This window comes from Crocodylus porosus, unplaced genomic scaffold (assembly GCF_001723895.1).
Source record: "Crocodylus porosus isolate Cpor-Errol unplaced genomic scaffold, CroPor_comp1, whole genome shotgun sequence".
Classification (NCBI taxonomy): Eukaryota; Metazoa; Chordata; order Crocodylia; family Crocodylidae; genus Crocodylus; species Crocodylus porosus.
Genome location: NW_017728914.1, coordinates 25,822,411 through 25,843,318, shown reverse-complemented (window position 1 = coordinate 25,843,318; position 20,908 = coordinate 25,822,411). Strand labels below are relative to the sequence as shown.

Below are 20,908 nucleotides of genomic sequence, written 5' to 3'. Positions count from 1 at the left end.
TCCCCTCCCACTTGCGCTGGGCACAGCTCAGCTGGAGGTCTGGAGCCAGGTTGGGGGGCTATTTTTCCCCCTCACTCCCTCCTCAGCTGGCCCTCCAGCCAAGGAGGGGGCATGGTTGGAGCCCCCTCCCAGGCTCCAGCTCAAGCAGGAGAGTAAAGCCTCCACTGCAGGCTTTCCCCCTGCCCATGCTGGGCACAGCCTGGTTGGGGGGTCCAGAGCCAAGCAGGGGGAGGAGCTGTTTTTCCCTGCCACCCATTCCTTCCTTAGCCAGCCCACTGGCTGAAAAGGGAGCAACTTCCCACCCTGGCTGGTGGTCTGGTGCGGGAAAGGATTTTTTCATGCCCAGACCTGAGTAGGGGGTGTGGCTAGGGGACTTGCCCAGCTCCTGGCTCTGGGCATGGAGGATAGAGGGAGAAATGCCTCACTGGGGTCTTCCCCCTTTCCTTCCTTCCCCCATGCTGGGAAGACCCCAGAAGAGGGTCTGGTGCAGGAATGGAGGGAGGGGTGTGAGAAGGATTTTCCCTCTACTTCCCCCTCCCACCCCTGGCACTCCCGACTAATTCTCAGCTGGCTGGAGCCTGAGAAGAGGGCATGGGGGGGGAAATGCCAGGCTCCTGGCTCTCTGCAGTGGCCAGCAGGCTAGGATACCTGTTCTAGTGCCCCCCAGCTACTACAAGGATCTGGCTGCCTTTCTGGTTTAAAAGTGAATGTCAGATCACTTTTTTGCTTATCGGTTCAATATAGGCAGTTTTGAGACACCTGCAAAGATTGAATTGATTCAGCCTCAGGGGAGGGCAACCTGTTGCAATCCCCCATGGTTGGATTTGGGTATGGATTCTTAATGGTTATTAGAGAGAGAAGTACTTCCAGGAATTGTATCCGTTTATTATAAAAGATTTTACCTTGGAGAGCAAATGCTGATAGTATAGGTAGGCTTCAGATATTCATGAGTGTGATGGCCAATAGATTTTTTTTGTCATAAAATATTTAATAAGTCAACAGAAAATGATGCCATTTCAGAAATAGTTTAGGTAAATAATAAGGACATTACAGAAAAGCTGTCATAGCTAACAAACTTATGTTCTCAGATTGTGGAGAGAAAATAAGGAACTGTATAATTTCCACCCCCAAATTCTGGAAGAACTGACACATAAAAGTACAGGTCCAGAAATAAGTATTTTTAATAAGCTGAGGTTGAAAAATGTGACTGAAGAATAGCAAAATCCATATTTAGGAAGGTGGAAATGATCTAGGCAAATGTAAGCTATTAGACTTTAGAATGAATTTTAATGGAAAGGATATTAAAGAAATGGAGACATAAGAAAAATGCAATATGGGTTTACCAACAGTGGTTCATATCAAGCTAACCTAGTATTTTTCTTTGATAAAAGAACTTATTATCTAGAAAGCAAGTACAGCACCTGTCTCCTGTTTGGGCTCCAGTGAAGTACCTGATATGCAACATGGGAAAGTATTACTTAAATTGGAAAAGATGGGGGGGATTAGTACAAGAACCATTAAATATCTATATGAATGACCTTCAGGGGAGATGGTAATGGGTGTTGTGAAAGGGGAAGATCAGGCTGAATGGAGATTATTGGTGGGGTTTCTCTAGGATCAGTGGAACTGCAGTGGGAGTATGGTAGCCTATGAAGTGAATCTGAGGCATGATTTTTGCTGCTTGAAAACTTGTTAATTAATGATACTGGCAAAAGAAAGTGGCGGTATGCAGATGAAATGTGGTAATGGCACAATTTTTAGAGACATCAACAATACAGAGGAGGGTACAGATATTGCTGTAGGAACTACATGACTTTGAGGACTGGCATAATAAAAGTGGACTGAAATTTAATAGTTCCCCAAGTACATGACCTTGTATTTGTTCTAACAACAACATTGTTATTCTGCTATGAACCAGAAGCCCATCGGTTGAAAACAACTGAGCAGAAGGACCTAGGTGTACTGGAGGATCACAATGCAATTGTCACCTACCAAAGTGATAGTCATGAAGAAGATGAGTGGTATCCTAAGATGTATCAATCAATGTATTTCTTTGAAGTATTAATGTAACTATGCATGGCATTTGTGAGAACTTATCTGGAATATTCTGTACAGTTTAACAATCTTGGAACAGACGTAGAGAAGGGCTACTAGGGTGATCAGGGAATCTCTGTCATGAGAGGAGACTATAAAAGAGTGTATTTCGCTCAAAGGCATGGAGAGTCAAGAAGTACATAATTCTTCTCTATCAGAACACCAAGGAATATGCATGAGGGAGGGAAAAGATCTATTTAAAGTAGCCAACCATGTTGATATGAATGGGCATAAACTGGATTGAAAATTAAAAGAAAACTTGTAACCCTCAGAGCAGCTAGGTTTTAGAAGTATTCCAGCGTAACAGAGCAAAAAACCTAACTGGTTCTTTAATAAAGCTTAATACAGATATAAAAGGCATTACACTATATGGCTGGCAGTGATAGCAGGTGACTGGATTTGGGGACCCTGGAGGTCCCTTTCAGTCCTACATTTCCATGATCTTACTCTAGTTTTATAACAATGTATTACTATAAATCTATTTTCCCTTTTCAACAGAAGATAGTTCTGGAAGTCTGGTTGCTTATCTGAATATTGGGTAATTCAGACAGCTAAAAAATAATGCAAAGCACTTTCATCATTACATCCTTCAGTATGATCCTGATTCAGGTTGATTCATATAGATCAGGCTTGTCCAACATGCGTCCCGCGGGCCACCATGCTGCCCACCAAGCCATCTTTATCTGGCCCAAGGCGCCTGCTTCGTGCTCCATGGCAGCGGTGGCGGTGGTGAGGCAGCAGCGAGGCAAGGCGGGCAGGTCCGTCCCGTGGGCCCCAACCAGCAGCAAGGGGAGGGGAGCTGCTTACCCCCGTGGGGCCAGGCTCATCAGTGAGCCAGGTCATAGTAGTTTCATAGTTTCATAGTTTGTAGGGTCGGAAGGGACCTGAGCAGATCATCTAGTCCGACCCCCTGCAATGTCAGGAAAGAATACTGGGGTCAAATGATCCCAGCAAGATGTTCATCTAACCTCCTCTTAAACACCCCCAGGGTAGGAGCCTGCACCACTTCTCTTGTGCTGTGTGGTGCGGGGCTGCCCCGGCTGCACCTGATTAGACAAGCTGGGGACAGCGCATGCAGCTTCTTCTCTGGCTCCACCGACTGCCCCTGGTGCATGGCCAGCGGAGCTACTGCATGGCCCATGCCCTGCCCGCATGCGTGGTGGATGGAGGCATGAGGTAAGTTCCCGAGCGGAGCTGGGGGTGCCTTGGGGCTGGGCCAGGGCAGCAGGGCATGCAGTTGCTGGAGCCGGGCTGGGCGAGAGGCAGGAGGAGCCTGGCCCGGAGGTGCTCTATGTCCAGCTGCCTCTTTGGCGGTTCAGGTATACTGTATACTGTAGCCTGAACGGCTGAGGATGGAGGTCTGCATCCAGTCGCTGGCGGGGAGGATGCCGGTCGCTGGTAGGGAGGATGTGTGTTCAGGAGCGCCCGTGCTCCTGCCCCCGCCTCCCTGCCCCAACACGAGCCCGTGCCCATGCCCTGCGCTGCCAGAACAGCCCCGCGCGGGAGGCCAAGGAGCAGCCATTGGCACTGCCGGCCCGTGCCTGCCTCCTCACCTGCCTGCTTCAAGCCAGCTCCACTGCCCTGCCCTGCCCCACAGCAAGGCGGCGCCTGCTCCCCTGGCCAGTCTCCCCCCCGGCACTGCGGCTCTCCAAACCCAGCGGCCTGTGCACGAGGCCCCGAGGGGGCCGCTTCTCATGTGCTGCTGGGGACGGGAGGAGCCCGGCCAGGTGCGCGCTAGCCAGCAGAAGCCACAGCAGAGTCGTGTGCCACTCAGGACGGGACAAACCTGCACCAGTCAGTCCCGACTGGCACGCAGCTCCACCGCCGTTTCTGCTGGCCGCTGCAGACCTGGCCAGCCTCCTCCTGTCCCCAGCTGCACATGGGAAGCCGGCTTCAACTGCATGCTGCTTTTCCTGGCTGGTGCCAACCTGGGTCTGCCTAGGTGGGTCCTGCAGCAGCATGGCACCGGCAGGCCAGGCAGGCCCAAGGTTAACCCTGACCTGGCCCAGCGGCTTCTCCAACACCAAGTCAAGCCGGATGTAGCCAAGCAGCTCCTGCAGCACCATGTCAACCTGGGCATGCATGCCATATCAACCAGCACCATGTCAACCCCTGCAACTTCATTGGTGTCAAAGGTCACGTGACATCACTTCCTGATGTGACACCACTTCCTGTGACGTCTTTGAATATGGCTCATGGTAATAAAAAGTTCGTGATCTGGCCCCACATTTAAAAAGGTTGGACACCCCGATATAAATAAATGTATGTAAGGGTAAATTCTTATTTGAAACAACAGGAAATGCTAGAATGGGAGAAGTCTTATAGCAAAGAAAGCTTGGTAGAATTCTTTCTGGTTAGACTAACAAAATTGTTTGAATCTCATAAAAAATGTGGCAAGTGACAAGCTTGGCTTAGATCAGAGCTTAAACACAAAAAGGAAGCTTACAAGAAGTGGAAGCTTGGACAGATAACTTGGGAGGATTATAATATTGCTCAGGTATTCAAGGATGAAGTCAGGAAGGCCAAAGTGCAACTGGAGTTGCAGTTAACAAGGGATATGACGGGTAACAAGAAGGGTTCCTACAAGTATGATAGCAACGTTAGGAAGGTCAGGGAAAGTGTGGGTCCCTTACCGAATGGGGGAGGCAACCTTGTGACAGAGGAGAAGGATGAAGTACACAGTGCCTTTTTTTACCCAGGTCTTCACAGGCAAGGTCAGCTCCCAGACTACTGGACCAGGCAGCACAGTCTGGGGACTACTGTACCAGGCTGACCATTATCTTTGAAAACTCGTGGTAATCAGCAGAGGTCCCAGATGATTGGAAAAGGGCAAACATAGTGCCCAACTTTAAGAAAGGTCAGAAGGAGGATCCAGGGAACTACAGACTAGTCAGCCTCATCTTAGTCCCTGGAAAAACCATGGAGCAGGTCCTCAAAGAATCCATTTCTAAGCACTTGGAGGAGAAGAAGACAATTAGAAACAGTCAGCATGGATTCACTAAGGGTGAGTCATGCCTGACCAACCTGATTGCTTTCTATGATGAGGTAACTGGCTCTGTGGATGTGGAGAAAGCAGTGGATATGATATACCTTGACTTTAGCAAGGCTTTTGGTACCATCTCCAACAGCAGTCTTGCAAGCAAGCTGAGGAAGTATGGGTTGACAAATGGACTGTAAGGTAGATAGAAAGCTGGCTGGAGTGTTGGGCTCAACAGGTAGTACTCAATGGCTCAATGTCTAGCTGGCAGCCAGTATCAAGTGGAGTGCTTTTGTTCAATATTTTCATTCCCGATCTGGAAGATGGGATAGATTTCACCCTCAGCAAGTTTGTAGATGACACGAAGCTGGGGTTGTAGTAGTAGGGTAGGGCTAGGATTCAGAGTGACATAGACAAACTGGAGGATGGGCACAAAAGAAATCTCATGAGGTTCAACAAGGGCAAGTGCAAAGTCCTATACTTAGGATGGAAGAATCCCGTGCACTGGTACAGCCTGGGGACTGACTGGCCAGGCAGCAGCTCTGCAGAAAAGAACCTGAGGGTTACAATGAACAATAAGATGGATATGAGTCAGCAATGTGCCCTTGTTGCCAAGAAGGCTAATGGCATCCTGGGCTGCATTTAGTAGAAGTGTTGCCAGCAGATTGAAGGAAGTAATTATTCCTCTCTATTCTGCACTGGTGAGGGCACGTCTGGAGTACTGTGTTCAGTTTTAGGCTTGCCACTATAGAAATAATGTGGACAAGTTGGAGCAGAGATCAACAAAAATGGTTTGGGGGCTGGAGCAGGCTGAGGGAAACAGGTTTATTTAGTCTGCAGAAGAAAACACTGAGAGGGAATTTAATAGCAGCCTTTAACTACCTGAAAGGGAGGTTGCAAAGAGGATGGAGCTGGACTGTTTTCAGTGGTGACAGATGACAGAACACAGAGCAAGGGTCTCAAGTAGCAGTAAGGGAGGCTTAAGCTGGATATTAGGAAAAACTTTCTGACTAGGAGGGTGGTGAAGCACTGGAATGTGTTACCTAGAGAGGTCGTGGAATCTCCATCTTTGAAGGTTGTTAAGGCCTGGCTTGACAAAGCCTTGTCTGTGATCTAGTTGGGGATGGTGCTGAACTGAGCAGGGGGTTGGACTAGATGACCTCCTGAGGTTCCTTCCAATCTGAATTTTCTATGATTCTATGAAAAAGCAATGAAAAAGAATATATGACTAGGAGAGAACAAACATCATTGATCGCATTATACTAGGTAACAACCAGAACTCTAATGACAAGCAGACCGAAGGACTCAGAAGGCATAAACATAGTGCATGAACCTTTCTGTAGCTTGTACCTAACCGGATAGCTGATAGTCCGGTTTTTGCTGATGCTTTAGCAATATCTATATAACTTGTAGTGCCAAAAAAAGTATTATTGAATTGCACTGACACCACAAAGTAATTCCTTTGTATGTGGAACACGTTCATCTCGGTGCATGAGGATCTGCAACTGCTCTAGTTTATACTCCAGGAACTCTTGAACTCTCTGAACTACCAGTTGCATTGATTTTTTTGTTCTTGTTGTTTGGGGTTCTTTGGGGGTTTTTTGGTTTTTTTTCCCCACTAAACAAGGCTTATCACTAGTCATGGCTCATAATCATTACATGTACTCATAGTCAAAGAATGACCGATTGGGTCAAAACTCATGAGGAAGCATAGGCAGAGGGAGAAAAAAATATTTTGTGGGGGCTAAGCGCATGCATGCATGTGCACACACCCCCAGCAGGTAAGTCTGTGGGGAAAAGGGTGGGGGAGGGGGAACAGCCATGGGGGGGAGGCGGAGAGAGTGCGGCTGGGGCAAGCTCTTCAAAGCTGGGGTGCGCTGTGAGACAGTCACAAGCAGATCACCCAGGAGGCACCTGCCACAGGGAGGGGGTGGCAGCTCCCACCACTGCATGCATGCCAGGTGGCATGGGGGGGTGTATGCCCCCAGATCTGCATGAGGCAGGGCAGGCTACTGCTGTGGGCTGGGTCCAGGGCTGCGCTGGGCTCTTCCTGGCAGGGAGGATTGGGCCACGCTGCACTCAGGGTGGGCGGTGGTGGCACTGAGGGGGGATTGGGGGGATACAGTAAACTTTGGGGTGACTGAAGCCCCCCATAGCACCCCTTCTAGCGCTGCTGCCACACGCTCCAAGCACAGTGCAGCCCAGCCCTATCCCCTTGCCAGGAATAGCCTAGTACAGCCCCAGCCCCAGCCCACAGCTACAGCCTTCCCTGTTCCACGCAAATCTGGGGGCATAAGCCCCACATTCCTCTCCTCTGTGCATAGCAGCAGGAGCCATGCCCTGCAAACAGTCCCCTTGCAGCCCAGTCCCGTGCTGTGCCCTGGCTGTGCAGGACCTGCCCCAGGCCCAGCCCCACACCCTCCCTCACTGCTGTGCGCATCCTTCCCCACCCCATCTGCAGCCGCCAGAAGCCCACAGATGGGTTGCCTTGCAATCCTACCACTGCCCCACGTTTGAGGAGGCTAAGCCCTGTTAGCCCCCACTTCTGTCGTGTATGTGAGAGTGTGCACAAATGTAGTATCTCATTTTTGTGTCAGTCATTTAGAGATCAAGCTGAGGTTGAACATACAGATACAAAATGTTTAGGGAAATCTGAATACAGGAGCTCCCATTATAAAAATAGGGACCACTTGCAAAACTTAAATCTAGATCATAATCTCTGATCTTTCAGAAATTCAGCTGGAAGTCAAGCCTCCAGTTACATAGCCCTTTGCACTGGGGCAGGAGCTGCCCTGCTGAAGCTTCCTTCTGGCCCACAGTGGAGCAGTACGAGGAAGAGGATCCACCACTGGAAGTGAGGGGAGCTGAGCAGCACCCAGGCAGATGCAGCCACAGTGGGAGCAGCCCCGCCAGTAAGCTGTGCACGCTGGCCAGGGCTGGGCTGGCAGGCATGGGCTGAAATGTGGTACGGCATGTCCTAGGAGGGGCCTAGCCCGATTCAGAGTGCCACAGGAACAGCTGCAGACTGCACTGGCCAGGTAAGCTCTGCTGCACATGCACCCTCCTCCTTCCCCTCACCCCGGCAAGCTCCTGGGACCTAACACCCAGGCAAACTCCACAGACACATAGCCACCCACAGGGCAGGGGCCACCCTGTGACCCCATCCTGTGATCCTGGCCTTGCTTATCCATCTTGTTCCTAAACGCTGCTCCCCACCCACCCGTGGCCCCATCCCACGTAGGGAGTTTTGATGAGTTGCTGCAGCAGTAGGTGGGGTGCTGATCCAGCCCGCAACAACTCATCAAATCTCCCTATGTGGCCCCTGGGGCCATATAATTGCCCACTCCTGATTAAGAGCATGGTGTCACAATATCTGACCTGTAGGAGTTTCCATGGGTGTAGAAATATGTCAGCAGAGAAACAGTCAATTAATACTGCCATGCTTCCCTGCTGCCAAATTTTCAGACGCATATGGGGCAGATTTGGCCTGTGGGCCAGAGGTCTGGCCTGTTGCATCTAACACTTTTGTATTTATTTTATCTGCATCTATTTGTTAATTTCCTAAGAGTTCAAAAGTTGCCATGCATGTCACAATAAATACAGTTCAATGCAGACTAGTGCAAAGAAAAGCACACATTACAGGAAACATCACTTTTGACAGAAGTGTAGCTCCCCACTGTAACTGAAAATGCTTTGTGGGAAGTATTCTGAGTTGCAACCATTCCCCAGACCAAACAGTTCACTGTTGGTTCCAGGGGGGAGAGGAATCTAGCTGCTGGCTGCAGCCACTTTCCCATAGCAAGGGCCCCTCTTCTCTACCAGCCTGTCCCTGTTTCAGAATGGAAGGGAGGAAAAGGAAAAGAGGGAGCTCATTTTAAGGGTTCTCCAGCCATCGCTGGAGACTGGTATGGGTGTATTGGAGCCCCCCACCTCAGATGAGCTCCAATACACTTGCCCCACCCTCCATTAAGGGCTGAAGAAACCCCAGACTGAAATGCCTCTGCTCCCTTTCCTCCTCCTCTTTTGAAAACAGCTCAAGGTGCTGGGGCAGGGCAGACATAAGTTACAGATGATGCTATATTTTGAACTGCCTTCATTTGACCCCTCATGCAATGAGTTCAGATTTTCACCTGATTGGCCACTTTTAAGCAGCCTGCAACTGTGCTTGCTCATGGCTGTAGACCATTTTCTGTGACCACTCAGGTGAAAATTGTCACTTCTGTCTGCATTATTTTTCTAATTATGTAGCTGTTTTAAACTAAGATAAATAATTCAGACTGAATCTGATATCTTCTTTATGCCAAGAAAGAATATCTCATATTCAGCTAAAAAGTTCCATAGCAAGTAGATTTTGTGGCAAGAAAATAAAAAGGGTCTTTAATAAGGCATTTAGTTTTCCAATCTTAGATATACTTGGAAGCAACATTTTGTTTCTGTTTTTTCTTTTAATTTAATTGAGGGTGGGGTGAGGAGAGACAGAATCTGTTGGGGTTTTTTATTTATTTTTAATTTTACCAGATACATGGTATTAGTAGTTCTCATTCAATTGGAATTGCATAGAAAGGTGTTTTTTTGTTTTGTTTTGTTTTTTGTTTTAACTCACTGGGCAATAAAAAAAAAAAGTTGGGGCTTTTGTTTGCTTGCTTGTTTATATTTTAATAACTCAAACAGTTCCAATATTAGTAAAAATCAACTTTGGGCTGACACCATGAAACACTTCAACCTACAAGAAGTTTTTCAGTCATTAGCAACTGAGAAGATGAACTGTAATAGATATAACTATTTTTAGTGTTTAGGTACAGAAAAATTTGCCATACTGGATCTTATCAATGGTCCCTATAATTTGATACTTTATTTCCAACAGTTGTCAATATCACATGCTTACATTTCTGTAACAAACAATTATAATATTCTGTGCACATGGGACATTTTCTCCTACTTAATAAAAATCCATCTATGTTGGCTTCTATACTGCATCACCATGATATTTGAGCATATAACTATACAGTGATTTGTATTACCATCCAAGATAAAAGATGTTTTTTATATATGAGGATGTAAAGCCCTTTATAATTATTATTTTTAATGCAACAGATATTTGTATTCTGATTTAAGTTCTTATATCACACCCAAAGCAGAGGTATATTTAATTTAGATGTCGAATCCTTTTGTGAATCACCTTATGTCCTTGGCTTCAATACCTTATGGCACTGGAGTTCTCAAGTTAATTATACTAAATTTTAAACGTTGCATACAATGTGAATGTGATTTTTTTTTCCCCCTGGCCTCAAAAATAACCTTAAAAATAACTGTGCAGTAAACTACACTACCAAACTGTATCCTAATCCTGCACTATGTGTTAAAGTTCTGTGGTGAGTTTTTGTAGAATTGTAGGTTTTGGTTATAGACTATTTTTAGATTTCTTAGTGTCACAAATTGTAGATCACTCAACAACCTGAAAACCATTTCCTGGATCATGATGTCACTGGAAGAGAGGTATATTACTTACAGTACTATGAGCAACATAATGAACCACAATTCTGGAAAATGTCCCCTCCCAAGCATGCATGATTTCCAAGAATATGATTGGGATCACAGAGCAAGTGAGCATGCAACTAAAAATAAAACTTGTTACTTTCTCTTTGTTTTTTTAGCTTGTACTTTTAAATATGTATGTAATTATTATCAGCAACCTGTTACTCTGGTCAGGCTGTTGTCAAAAGGAAAGGTTCTGAAAGTAGGCAGACTAAAGCATACTCTGATCTTCAGAGAGTGTGTCTACACAAGACACTAAAAGCACAATAGACTAATTCTACTGTGCATTAGCACATCATGGTGAAAGCCATGCTAATGCATTAACACATAGTAGAATTAGTCTACTGCACATTACCATCACCTAAAAGATGTGTGCTGGCACTACTGCATAGTACCGCTGATTATGGTGCATTATTTTGTACTTGTTATTACAGGTACTAAACTAAATGCACCATAATTATGGCTCATTAGAGTACATATAGACATGCCCAGTAAGTATTCTACAACCGACACACAACCCCAGTCTACGGTGCTGATTTTCTAGACAAATTCATATCTGTGGTGAATGGAGTGCTCTTGGGAAGCGGGAGGTTGAGAAAACAATAAGATTCCTGGGATATTTTGGTTCCAGCCTATGAAGGACTTGAAACATTTGTAAGAGGAAATTGAACAAACTGGACAGAAGCCACTCTAGGATTTGGAAAAGATGTGTCATGTGTTACTTGGGCTTCAGAAACTGCCTGCTGTTATTTGGAGCAAGCTAAAGTTTAAGCTAACTTCACTTACTGGCCAAAATAGTGGGAGATCAAGTTTTGAAATGACTAATTAAACATCAAGGAAGCAGTATATAATAATCTAAAATAATAATTTTAAAAGCTTTAATACATCCATGTGCAGGTATCCCTCCGTAAGTGAGACAAGCCCCAGCCAGCACTAGTAGCTGAGCCAAGGATGGCCCAGAGTCAATGGACCAATTAGCTGTGGAGAAATAATAATAATATAATTATAAATAGGTGTTATGGGAGCTACATTGTGGAAAACTGCATATTTTCTCACGATTTTTCCCTACGTTTATTCCACCGTCCGCTTGCAGCGGTGAAAAGAGCGAAGGGCGCAAGTGAGAGGACGAGCTGGAAAAAAGGGACAATTCAGAAGGAAGCAAGTGTCCTATAAAGTATTTCAAAGAGTCTTTGTGAGCAAAGAACAAGTGGCAAAAACGAAGCTGAATGCAAGGCCTAGGGTCGCCAGCCCGCCAGGCTCGCCCTGGCGCCGTAACTCTCCAGGACGCTGCGGAGTCACCAAAGTGACGCGTGACAGGACACTGCAGGCCGCACCGGAGCTCACAGAAGCCCGCTGGCGCGATTCAAAGGCAGCCCCGCCCCACTCCCACAAGGCCCCGCGCGCGGGGCGGCGCATGCGCAGGCGGACGAGGCCGGGCAGCGGCGGCGGAGCGCGCGGGAAGGTGATGCAGGGGACTCTCCTCCCGGGCGAGCGCAGGGGCGCGGGTTCCCTCGTCTCCAGGGAAAGGCCTGCGCCGCCCGCGCCGTAGATTCCCCCGCCCGCGGGGAACTTCCCGCCCGGTGCCGCCTCAGGGGGAGATGCAGGACGTCCTCGCCGCAGAGGCGGGCAAGGGGGGGGCGGGTGCACCTTCTAGACTGACTCTTCGCTGACCCCGGCAGTCTGCAGGGTGCAAGCCTGAGCCTGGGGCTGCCAGGGGTGGCCTCCACTCAGGATCACAGCCTCTAGAGAAGCAGGTCCTTGGCTCCCCTGGGGCAGGTTTGGGTGTGTCAGGACTGCAGGTTGGGGTGCGAGGTCAGGTGTATGTCAGGGCTGCAGGTTGGGATGCAAGGTCTGGGGAGTGTCAGGGGTGTGCGATCTGGCGTGTGTGGGGTCTGTCGGCGTCCCGTGCAGAGTTTGATGACGGTTTGGGTAGGGATGATGCTGTTCAGGCAGGCGGCTGGACAGGGTGACCTTGGGGGGGTCCCTTCCAGCCCAACTCCTCTGTGACTGTCTCGCTGCAGAGTGACCTCATGCCCTTCATCCCTTCAGCCCATCCTCCAGGCACCCCTGGCCGTCCCCTCCAGGCAGTGACAACGGCCATCCCCATTGCCACCCTTGCTCTTTCTGTCTCTCATTACCTTCTCTCTTGCCTCTTTTTTAATTCCTGGAGTATAAATACAGTGGAGTTGCATCATACGTGCATCTAACTTATGTGAATTCATCATATGCGTATGCCCCGGAGTGCCAGTTGTTTTGGATTCACTCTGCAGCTGCCCCCAACAATGCTTTGCACGGGCCCGATAGCCCTGCTGGGAAGCTGTGCACGCTGGCAGGGCAGGAGTTTTGTGCAGGCTGCCTTGGGCAGGAGAAGCTGGATGGAGGAGGGAGCGGACTGTACCACTGGGTAAGCCCCCCAGCTCCCCTCTACCCCCAGCCAGCTTCTGGGACCTAGCATGCATGCAGCCTGCAGCACTGTGCACAGGGCCAAGCAGCTATATTGGGAGCAGCCCTGCTGGGAGGCTGTGCACGCTGGCCAAGCAGGAGTTTGATGCAGGCCAGCTGATTTTTAAGGGTAATTTTGACTATACACAATTTTTGCCTTGCACACTGACTCTAGAACCTAACCCCTGCATAAGATGAGACTCCACTGTAAATATGATTGACTATCAATGAATAGTTGTGGGGGAAAGAGTTGTTTTACACATGGCTGCAGTCCTGTAATGACTCCATGTGGGTTGGCCCTTTTGTCCATGCAGCCCTTCAGAAGACAGGGTAGATAGGCCTCTTTATAGGCTAACAGTCTATTTGTAGATATATAAGATATGAACAGATCTCAGTATAGCTACAAGGGTTCATCTGCCAGATTATAGCTCTGTGTTTGTAAAGCATGCTGAGTATTTTCTAGTTTCTAATGCAGACAAAATATTTAGAGGTAAGGATTTCTTAGTGTGGTATCTTTTAATGAACCAATGTAGTTGGGATAAAATTAGACAAGCTTTTGAGTGTAAGATGTCTTTACTCCAGTCTCTCAACTACATAATTGGTCCTAGTAAAAGTCCCCCTGACCCCACCCCAGGAAATCCTTGCCTTTTGTGTAATTTCTGGTCCATCACAGCTATAACATCACTTATATTACCAGAAAATATTTAAAAGCATTAGGCCTGATTAAACAAGCTGGTATGTCGCATCATAAACACAAATAGTGTAAAATAATCTTTGTGTACTTCAGGTTTTCGTAAGGCATGTTGAGGATTAACAGCAAAGTTTGGAATTTTTTCAGCTTCCAAGCGAAGTGGTGCTGGCTCCTACCTTGGGGGTCTTAAGGACAAGGCTAGACAAACACCTTGCTGGGGTTGTTTGACCCCAGTACTCTTTCTTGCATTGCAGGGGGTCGGACTTGATGATCTACTCAGGTCCCTTCCGACCCTACTAACTATGCAACTATGAAGAAAGGTGTTTTTCCGTAATTTTGTTTGCTGACTCCTGAGCAAAGCCAGCCAAACAACCCAAACTTCTAACTCAGTTTTTAGGTGAGGTTAATTCAGTATTTTTTGCTAGAAACTTAGCTTGTGGGCTGTATGCAGCCTACAAGGGGTTAAAGTGGCCTGTAGGACTTGTTGGCACAGCCCTGGGTACCCAAGGGGTAAACATTATTATTACCTGCCCCTGAGGAATTTGGGGTCTTCTGTCACTGATGGAGACTCAAATCTGTGGCAGGAGAGAAGCAGGGCCAAGTGGTGGTGGCATTTGCCCCCTGAATTCTGGAGTTACATCAGTGTAGTGGCTCCAGCAGTTATATATCACTGCCCTGCTACCAGAGGTCGTCGTCTGACCTGCGAGAAGCCCTATGGTCTGAATCTGGTGCACAGCGCCAAATAAATGGTATAACCCTGAGTAAGGTCATTTTATGTGTGAAGGGAATAACACTAAATTTCTTATCGTGGCCTGTATTATCTGACATTTTAGAACAGAAAATCTCTAAATGAAGATTGCCCTAAAGGTATAACTACAAGACGGACTATAATCCACATCTTCACACATAACAGAGGAATCATATTGCTTTCTTCAATTACACTTTTTTTCTTTTTATGTTGCAAGGTTTTGACGGAGAACATAGGTCTAGAATCAAAAGAAAGTAGGGCTGGAAGGGACTTCATGGCGCCATCTCTGCTCCAGCTCCTTGCTCAAGGCAGGATTATCCATGACTAAATTATTCCAGTCAAGTGTCTAACTCTTCTGCTCTTGAAAATTTCCAGGGATGGAGATTCCACACTTCTAGGTAGCCTGATTCAATGCTTGATTACCCTCAGGCAGAAAGTTCTTGCTAATCTCCAACCTAAATTTCTTCTGCTGCTATTTGAGGCCATTGTTCCTAACCTGTCCTCTACAGCCACAGGAAAAGCTCCATCCTATCTCCATTCTCTCTGTAATCACCCTTCTAGCATTTGAAGACTATGAAATCCCACTCAATCTCTTCTTCTCCAGACTAAATAATCCTAGTGGTTTTTTTTTTAAGCTTTTCCTCATAAGTATGGTGTTCTGGCACCTCGATTTTTTTTTTTTTTTTTTTTTTTTTTTCACTAAATTTGCCTTTATTTTACAGGATTTATGAAACTTAAACTCCTGGATTCAGAAAAGGAGAAAAATATTTCGCAGAAATGTCTAAGATTGAGAAAATGAGCATCCTTGGAGTTAGGAGTTTTGGGGTAGAGGACAAAGACAAGCAAATTATCTCTTTCTTGAATCCCTTAACCATTTTGGTTGGACCAAATGGTGCAGGAAAAACGGTAAGACTTTTACAAACACAAAAAGGTATAAATTAAATAATCAAAAGCTCATCATGTAAAGAATAATCATTCATATGAATTGGAAGGCAAAATAAACCCCACTGACTGACATAACATTCACATAATTTTGGCTTCACTTTTCAATGATTCAGCAGCAAGCTTCACAGTAGGCGTAGGGGGCTGTCAGCATGTATTATAAAATCAAAGCCTTATTCTATAAACAGGTATTAGGGTTTGGGATTTTATTTTTGTTTGGTGTTTTACAGTGTGTTTAGAGCTTTAGAAGTTAGAAAAATAAAGGATGTATTAGATAACCTAATTCATAACTCCTCCAGTTCAGGATTGTGCCCTGTTGTACATTTATTAGTATTTTTGTTCGGTATAGTTTTAACATGTCAAGCCATGGAGTCTGTATTATTTCTCTTAAATGACTGTGCCATATTGCTGAATTATTTTATCATCATAAAATTTTGTTATTTTTGGAAGGAATACACTTTACATTACTACTTTTTTTTTTTTGCTTGTCATTAAGCTTTTTAAAAATATATTTATGTTACTGTGTTCTCTTGATTCTAACATCTTGTTTGTTCTCCATTGATCTTACTGATGCAGATTTATTTTAATTTTCCATAGACTATCATTGAATGCCTTAAATACATATCCACTGGAGATTTCCCTCCAGGTACCAAAGGAAATTCTTTTGTTCATGATCCAAAGGTAAGAGACATGGCAATTTGTATGTCTAAGCACTACTAAAAATATAGAATGAACTCTGGGATGAGAAAAACTAAGGACATTTCTGTAGAATATAATTAGATAAATTAACTATTCTACTTCAATTAAAAAACTGAAGGAATAGGAATCTAAGAGAGGGCAGAAAGAAAAAATGACATAGAATTTGTTTTTAGCATTTTATATGACTTTTCTTGGTTTGTTTCCTTATACTCTTAACCCTTTTAACTGTTGATTGATCTACAGTTATTTATTTAATTTTAACTTTATGAAAGTTTTCCACACACGTGCCTACACAAAGTGCCAAATAAGTCTACTTGTTAGCTAACACCTTTGAGTAACATGCTAAAAACTGTGTTTAGTCCCAGTGTAAGAATAATCAGTATCATTTTCACTTATTATATAGTTTAAAAATTTTAGTTGCCAGAAAACAATTGTATGCTAGAATACAAAGTGCACGGTATAACCATTTTTTATCATGTCTGCTCATACAGAGCATCTGTATCTGTACATATAATGTTTCCAATGCATTTCCTTCCCTGTCATTGATAAACTAGAACACTTGGATTATATGGGTTTAAACATGGTCGTGTTGTCAGTGAGGTAACCTTTTTGTAGTTGCGATAATGGTTCATTATGCAATAAACCTACAGTTGAGAACTTGGCTTTCTGGATAATTTAGGATGTGATCCTAGCTTTGGCAATATGTAGGGGGTGCACGTTGATGCATGTGCACCCCCTGAGATTGGACACTGCTGGTGGCACCTGTGGACGATCACCGCTCACCACAGGCGGCATCTGCGGGTGATTGCAGGTTGGCGCTTGCCACCCCCACCCCTCTCGCTGCCAACACTGCTGCAGTTGCCTGCAGGAGCTCCCTGCTCACCACTGCCACCCCCTGCCACTGCCCCTGGGAGGCATGCAACGTTCATGGGGCCTAGTAATACTGCACTTGTAAATAGTTCCACTGAAAAATGCATGTTTTTGTCAGTTTTGGGAGGACACGCTTCATCTGGCCTGGAGTGTTTGTATTTTAAGATATGGTAAAAAGGATAATCAAGTGTGAGCTTTGCCTCAGGACCCTGGAAACTGACCTCAGTGTGAGGGGGGGCGGGGAAAAAAAATTGCGTGAAATCTTGGCCTCACTGAAGCCTCCCATTGATTTTAGTGGAATTTCATCCCTTGTGGTGGAATATATGATTGTATGCTCACAGATGTTTCCTTTTGTATAAAATCGTTTTTGGTCACTGTTAAAGGTCGCCAACGAAACAGATGTCAGAGCTCAGATTCGACTACAGTTTCGTGATGTTAACGGAGAGCTTGTAGCTGTCCAGCGATCCATGGTTTGTACCCAGAAAGGCAAGAAAACAGAATTTAAAACTCTTGAAGGTGTAATTACTAGGACAAAGTAAGTGTTTTAAACATTGTCTGTTGAATTGAGCTTTCATTTGTTTTTTTTCTTGCATCTTTATATGTAAGGGTTCCGAGGTCCCGTAGATGCATGTGAAAATGTGTTATGAAAGTGGTAGTATGTGAACTCTGTTTAATTTCCTTCATATTAGTGGTGGAGGAGTCATTTGGTTGATAAGTGTTCTGGTTATAGCCCATTCTGTCTCTTGTTCAGCACCCCCACCTCTGATAGTTTTTTAAAGGAGTGTTTATTTAGTGCTGCTCAGTGTGGTTTCTCTCCCTCTGCTCGTTCTGTTAACCCGCTGGTTTTTCGCTTGTGGTCCGCAGACCCCTGAGGGTCCATAGACTATGTCTAAAGGGTCTGTAAAACATTACTGTGATTGATCAGAAGTATGTGGATACCTACACTTACAATTCAAAGGTGTCTGCACCTCCATTAGATATTTTTTAGGGGTGTACAAATGAAAAAAGGTTGAAAATCACAGTGCTGACCAGTTGCTACTGTGTAGATGAGGGGTTTCAGCTGCAGGCAGTCTTCCCATGCTGCTGTAGAGATGAGCAGTGACAGCAACTGGGTCTCAACACCTAGCTGCCTCTGACCTGGGGGTGGGTCATTGTGCCTCTAGCTGGAAGAACTTGCCTACCTGTGATGTAGACAAATACCATGACATTGAGGCAGCCGTTCCTAATCTGTAGTATGCATACCACTGGTGGTACACAGACAACCTGTCAATGGTATACATTAACAGAGTTTTTATAATTACTTTAATAGCAAAAATTTGCTAGCAGTACTTAAGGTTGTATCATTTTAAAATGGTGGTGTGCAGTCTATCAGTTTGGGAACTGCTGCGTTAGGGAATTAGGCAGCTGAACAAATGATATCAAGTTAAAGGGTGGGTGGGGAGAGCACATCAGTTATTTTCTACATTTGCTTCTATCCTGTAGTAAGTGGAAACCAAATCAAGGGAGCTTATTCCTGAATTCTACTCAGTGGAATAGCAGTAGACATATGAAACCAGTTACTGTGGAGGATGGAGCGACACTGCTTCTCACCTCTCCTTGCCCTTGTGTTAGTTTGTTTGGCTGTATATACCTAGAGTTACAGAAAGATGTTTGAAATAATGATGTGCTATGTAAAAAATCATTGTGCTGGAATTGATACGTTTATGTTTAAAACGGAAGAGTGAGGGAAGAATGAAGGGAAAAATGCGTTTATCACTTGATAAACTTTACAACTTATTTTTTTCAAGTTTAAGTTTTATTGAAGCAGGTAGAGTGAAAAAATTAATATTATATAAAAATTTATTTGTTTTAAAATAGAACTACCGTTGTCTACAGCAACCAGTGCTGTTTTTCTTACTGTGTACTATTTTAATCTATGCAATATAGGCATGGAGAAAAGGTCAGCCTGAGTTCCAAGTGTGCAGAAATTGACCGAGAGATGATCAGCTCCCTTGGTGTTTCCAAATCAGTAATTAATAATGTCATTTTCTGCCATCAAGAAGATTCAAACTGGCCATTAAGTGAAGGCAAAGCTCTGAAACAGAAATTTGATGAGATCTTCTCAGCAACAAGGTTAATTTCTTCCTACAACTAACTTAATTATAGTAATATATTTCTTTCCTTTACTAGTTTAAATGTTCAGACAAAAACATTTACAGTGTTGGTTTCATTCATTGATGAAGTGTCTGTTCTGACAGAATTTGATATTTATTCTTTCTTGGCTTTCTTTTTAAAGGTATATTAAAGCACTGGATACTCTCCGTCAGGTGCGTCAGAAGCAAGGCCAGAAGGTAAAAGAGTGTCAAACAGAACTGAAGTATCTAAAACAGAATAAAGAAAAAGCACGTGAAATTCAGGATCAGCTTAACAGTAGGGAAACTCAACTGGCTGTTTCTAAGGAGAATGTAAAATCTATTGAGAATCAGCTTGATCCTCTAAAGGTAATTTAGGTTCTATGACAATGCAATTAAAATCATATTGTAATATTGTACTTGGGCAATAAGGGAAAATTAAAGGTTAGTTGCTATGGGAATTTCCTTACTTTTGTTTGATTAAAATCTCAAGCTTAATTTTGCATTATCAGTGTGATGTAGGTTGTATATCAGTGTGACATGCATAATGCCAGAGTTTAAAGGCTGTTTTATACTTTCATTATCTGTCATAAGTATGTATAAAATTTTTATTCAGAACTGTGGTGGAAATGATCTGCTTTTATCTTTACACCATCTTGGATCAATTTGAATACTTCTTAAATGTCTTAGGCAGGGAAGATTCTTAAATGCATTTACTTTCATTTGGGGGTTTCCAGCCAAATCTTGAAATCAGCATCTCTTTAAGATGTCTAGTTTGTAATAAAACTTTTTTTTGGTTGAAATTCATAATTTTCAACTCGACTATTCAACAGCTGTTTTTTGAAGATTCATTTCAGTATCTACTAGATGTCATAGGAGGGCAAAATTTCTTGTTACCTTCCTTCAAATAATCATTAAAAAGAAAGCACTAAAAGGGGGTGTTTAATCCATTCTCCCACTCTGAGAATGGTTTATTTGTACCTAGATCATTCCATTCCTGACCATTTAACCCATGGTAGGGATAGGATTCCATAACCTCATCATGTAACCTGGTTTGTGCTTAACTGCTCTTTATAACAAGGAGGTTTTTTCTAATATCTAAATTCCAACCTCCTAGCTGCACTTACCTGCCTTAATTACTGTCTCATACCTCCTTGGTGGATATAGAAAGCAATTTATCACGATATACAGGAAACCCTCACTATTCGCAGTTTCAGATATTCGCGAATGCCAAACCCGCATCTTAAATACACTTTATACACTTACAGGAGCTCCTCGGGAGCTCTGCGCTTGCTGCCGCTGGGCTCCTGCCACTGCATTCCTGCCGTCACTGCCGGAACCATGTCCCCATCCCCCCCCCATCAGCTGAGGGCAGATTTTGGCATTCACGGGGGAGACAAGAATGTGTCCCCCACGAATGGCGAGAGTCACCTGTACTTATAAAATATTTTTACTTTATTTGAAGATTGTTGTCATGTTTCCCTTTAGTTCTTCTCATGTTCAGTTTGGGGTCCACTATAACCCACAAATCCTTTCTGCAACACTGCTTACTACCCAGTTGTTCCTTATTTTCAATTTGTTATATAAACACCAGTCAACAAAAAAAATCTGTATAAAAAGTATTTCTTGACTTTTAAGAACATAATACCTATCACCTACTTTACCCATGTACCATGGCATATCATATGTCAGTGCTACAACTAATATAAATAAATATAGCAGTTGTTATACCTGTAGCTTTTCTTTTGAGTAGATCATTATGTGTTTTTCTGGAATGTAGTTCTCTAACAATATTCTAT

General features: G+C 44.5%; 1 protein-coding gene across 1 annotated transcript in view; it reads left to right on the top strand.

The window, feature by feature from the left end:
- The first annotated feature begins 12,013 nt into the window (after positions 1 to 12,013).
- RAD50 (RAD50 double strand break repair protein) overlaps positions 12,014 to 20,908 on the top strand; it is a 36,843-nt gene continuing 27,948 nt past the window's right edge. The window contains exons 1-6 of the mRNA XM_019534726.1: positions 12,014 to 12,068; positions 15,210 to 15,393; positions 16,027 to 16,110; positions 17,382 to 17,533; positions 18,925 to 19,110; positions 19,274 to 19,478. Coding sequence (XP_019390271.1) covers positions 15,265 to 15,393; positions 16,027 to 16,110; positions 17,382 to 17,533; positions 18,925 to 19,110; positions 19,274 to 19,478 — 756 coding nt within the window. The 5' untranslated portion in view covers positions 12,014 to 12,068; positions 15,210 to 15,264. The remainder of the gene's footprint in view (positions 12,069 to 15,209; positions 15,394 to 16,026; positions 16,111 to 17,381; positions 17,534 to 18,924; positions 19,111 to 19,273; positions 19,479 to 20,908) is intronic.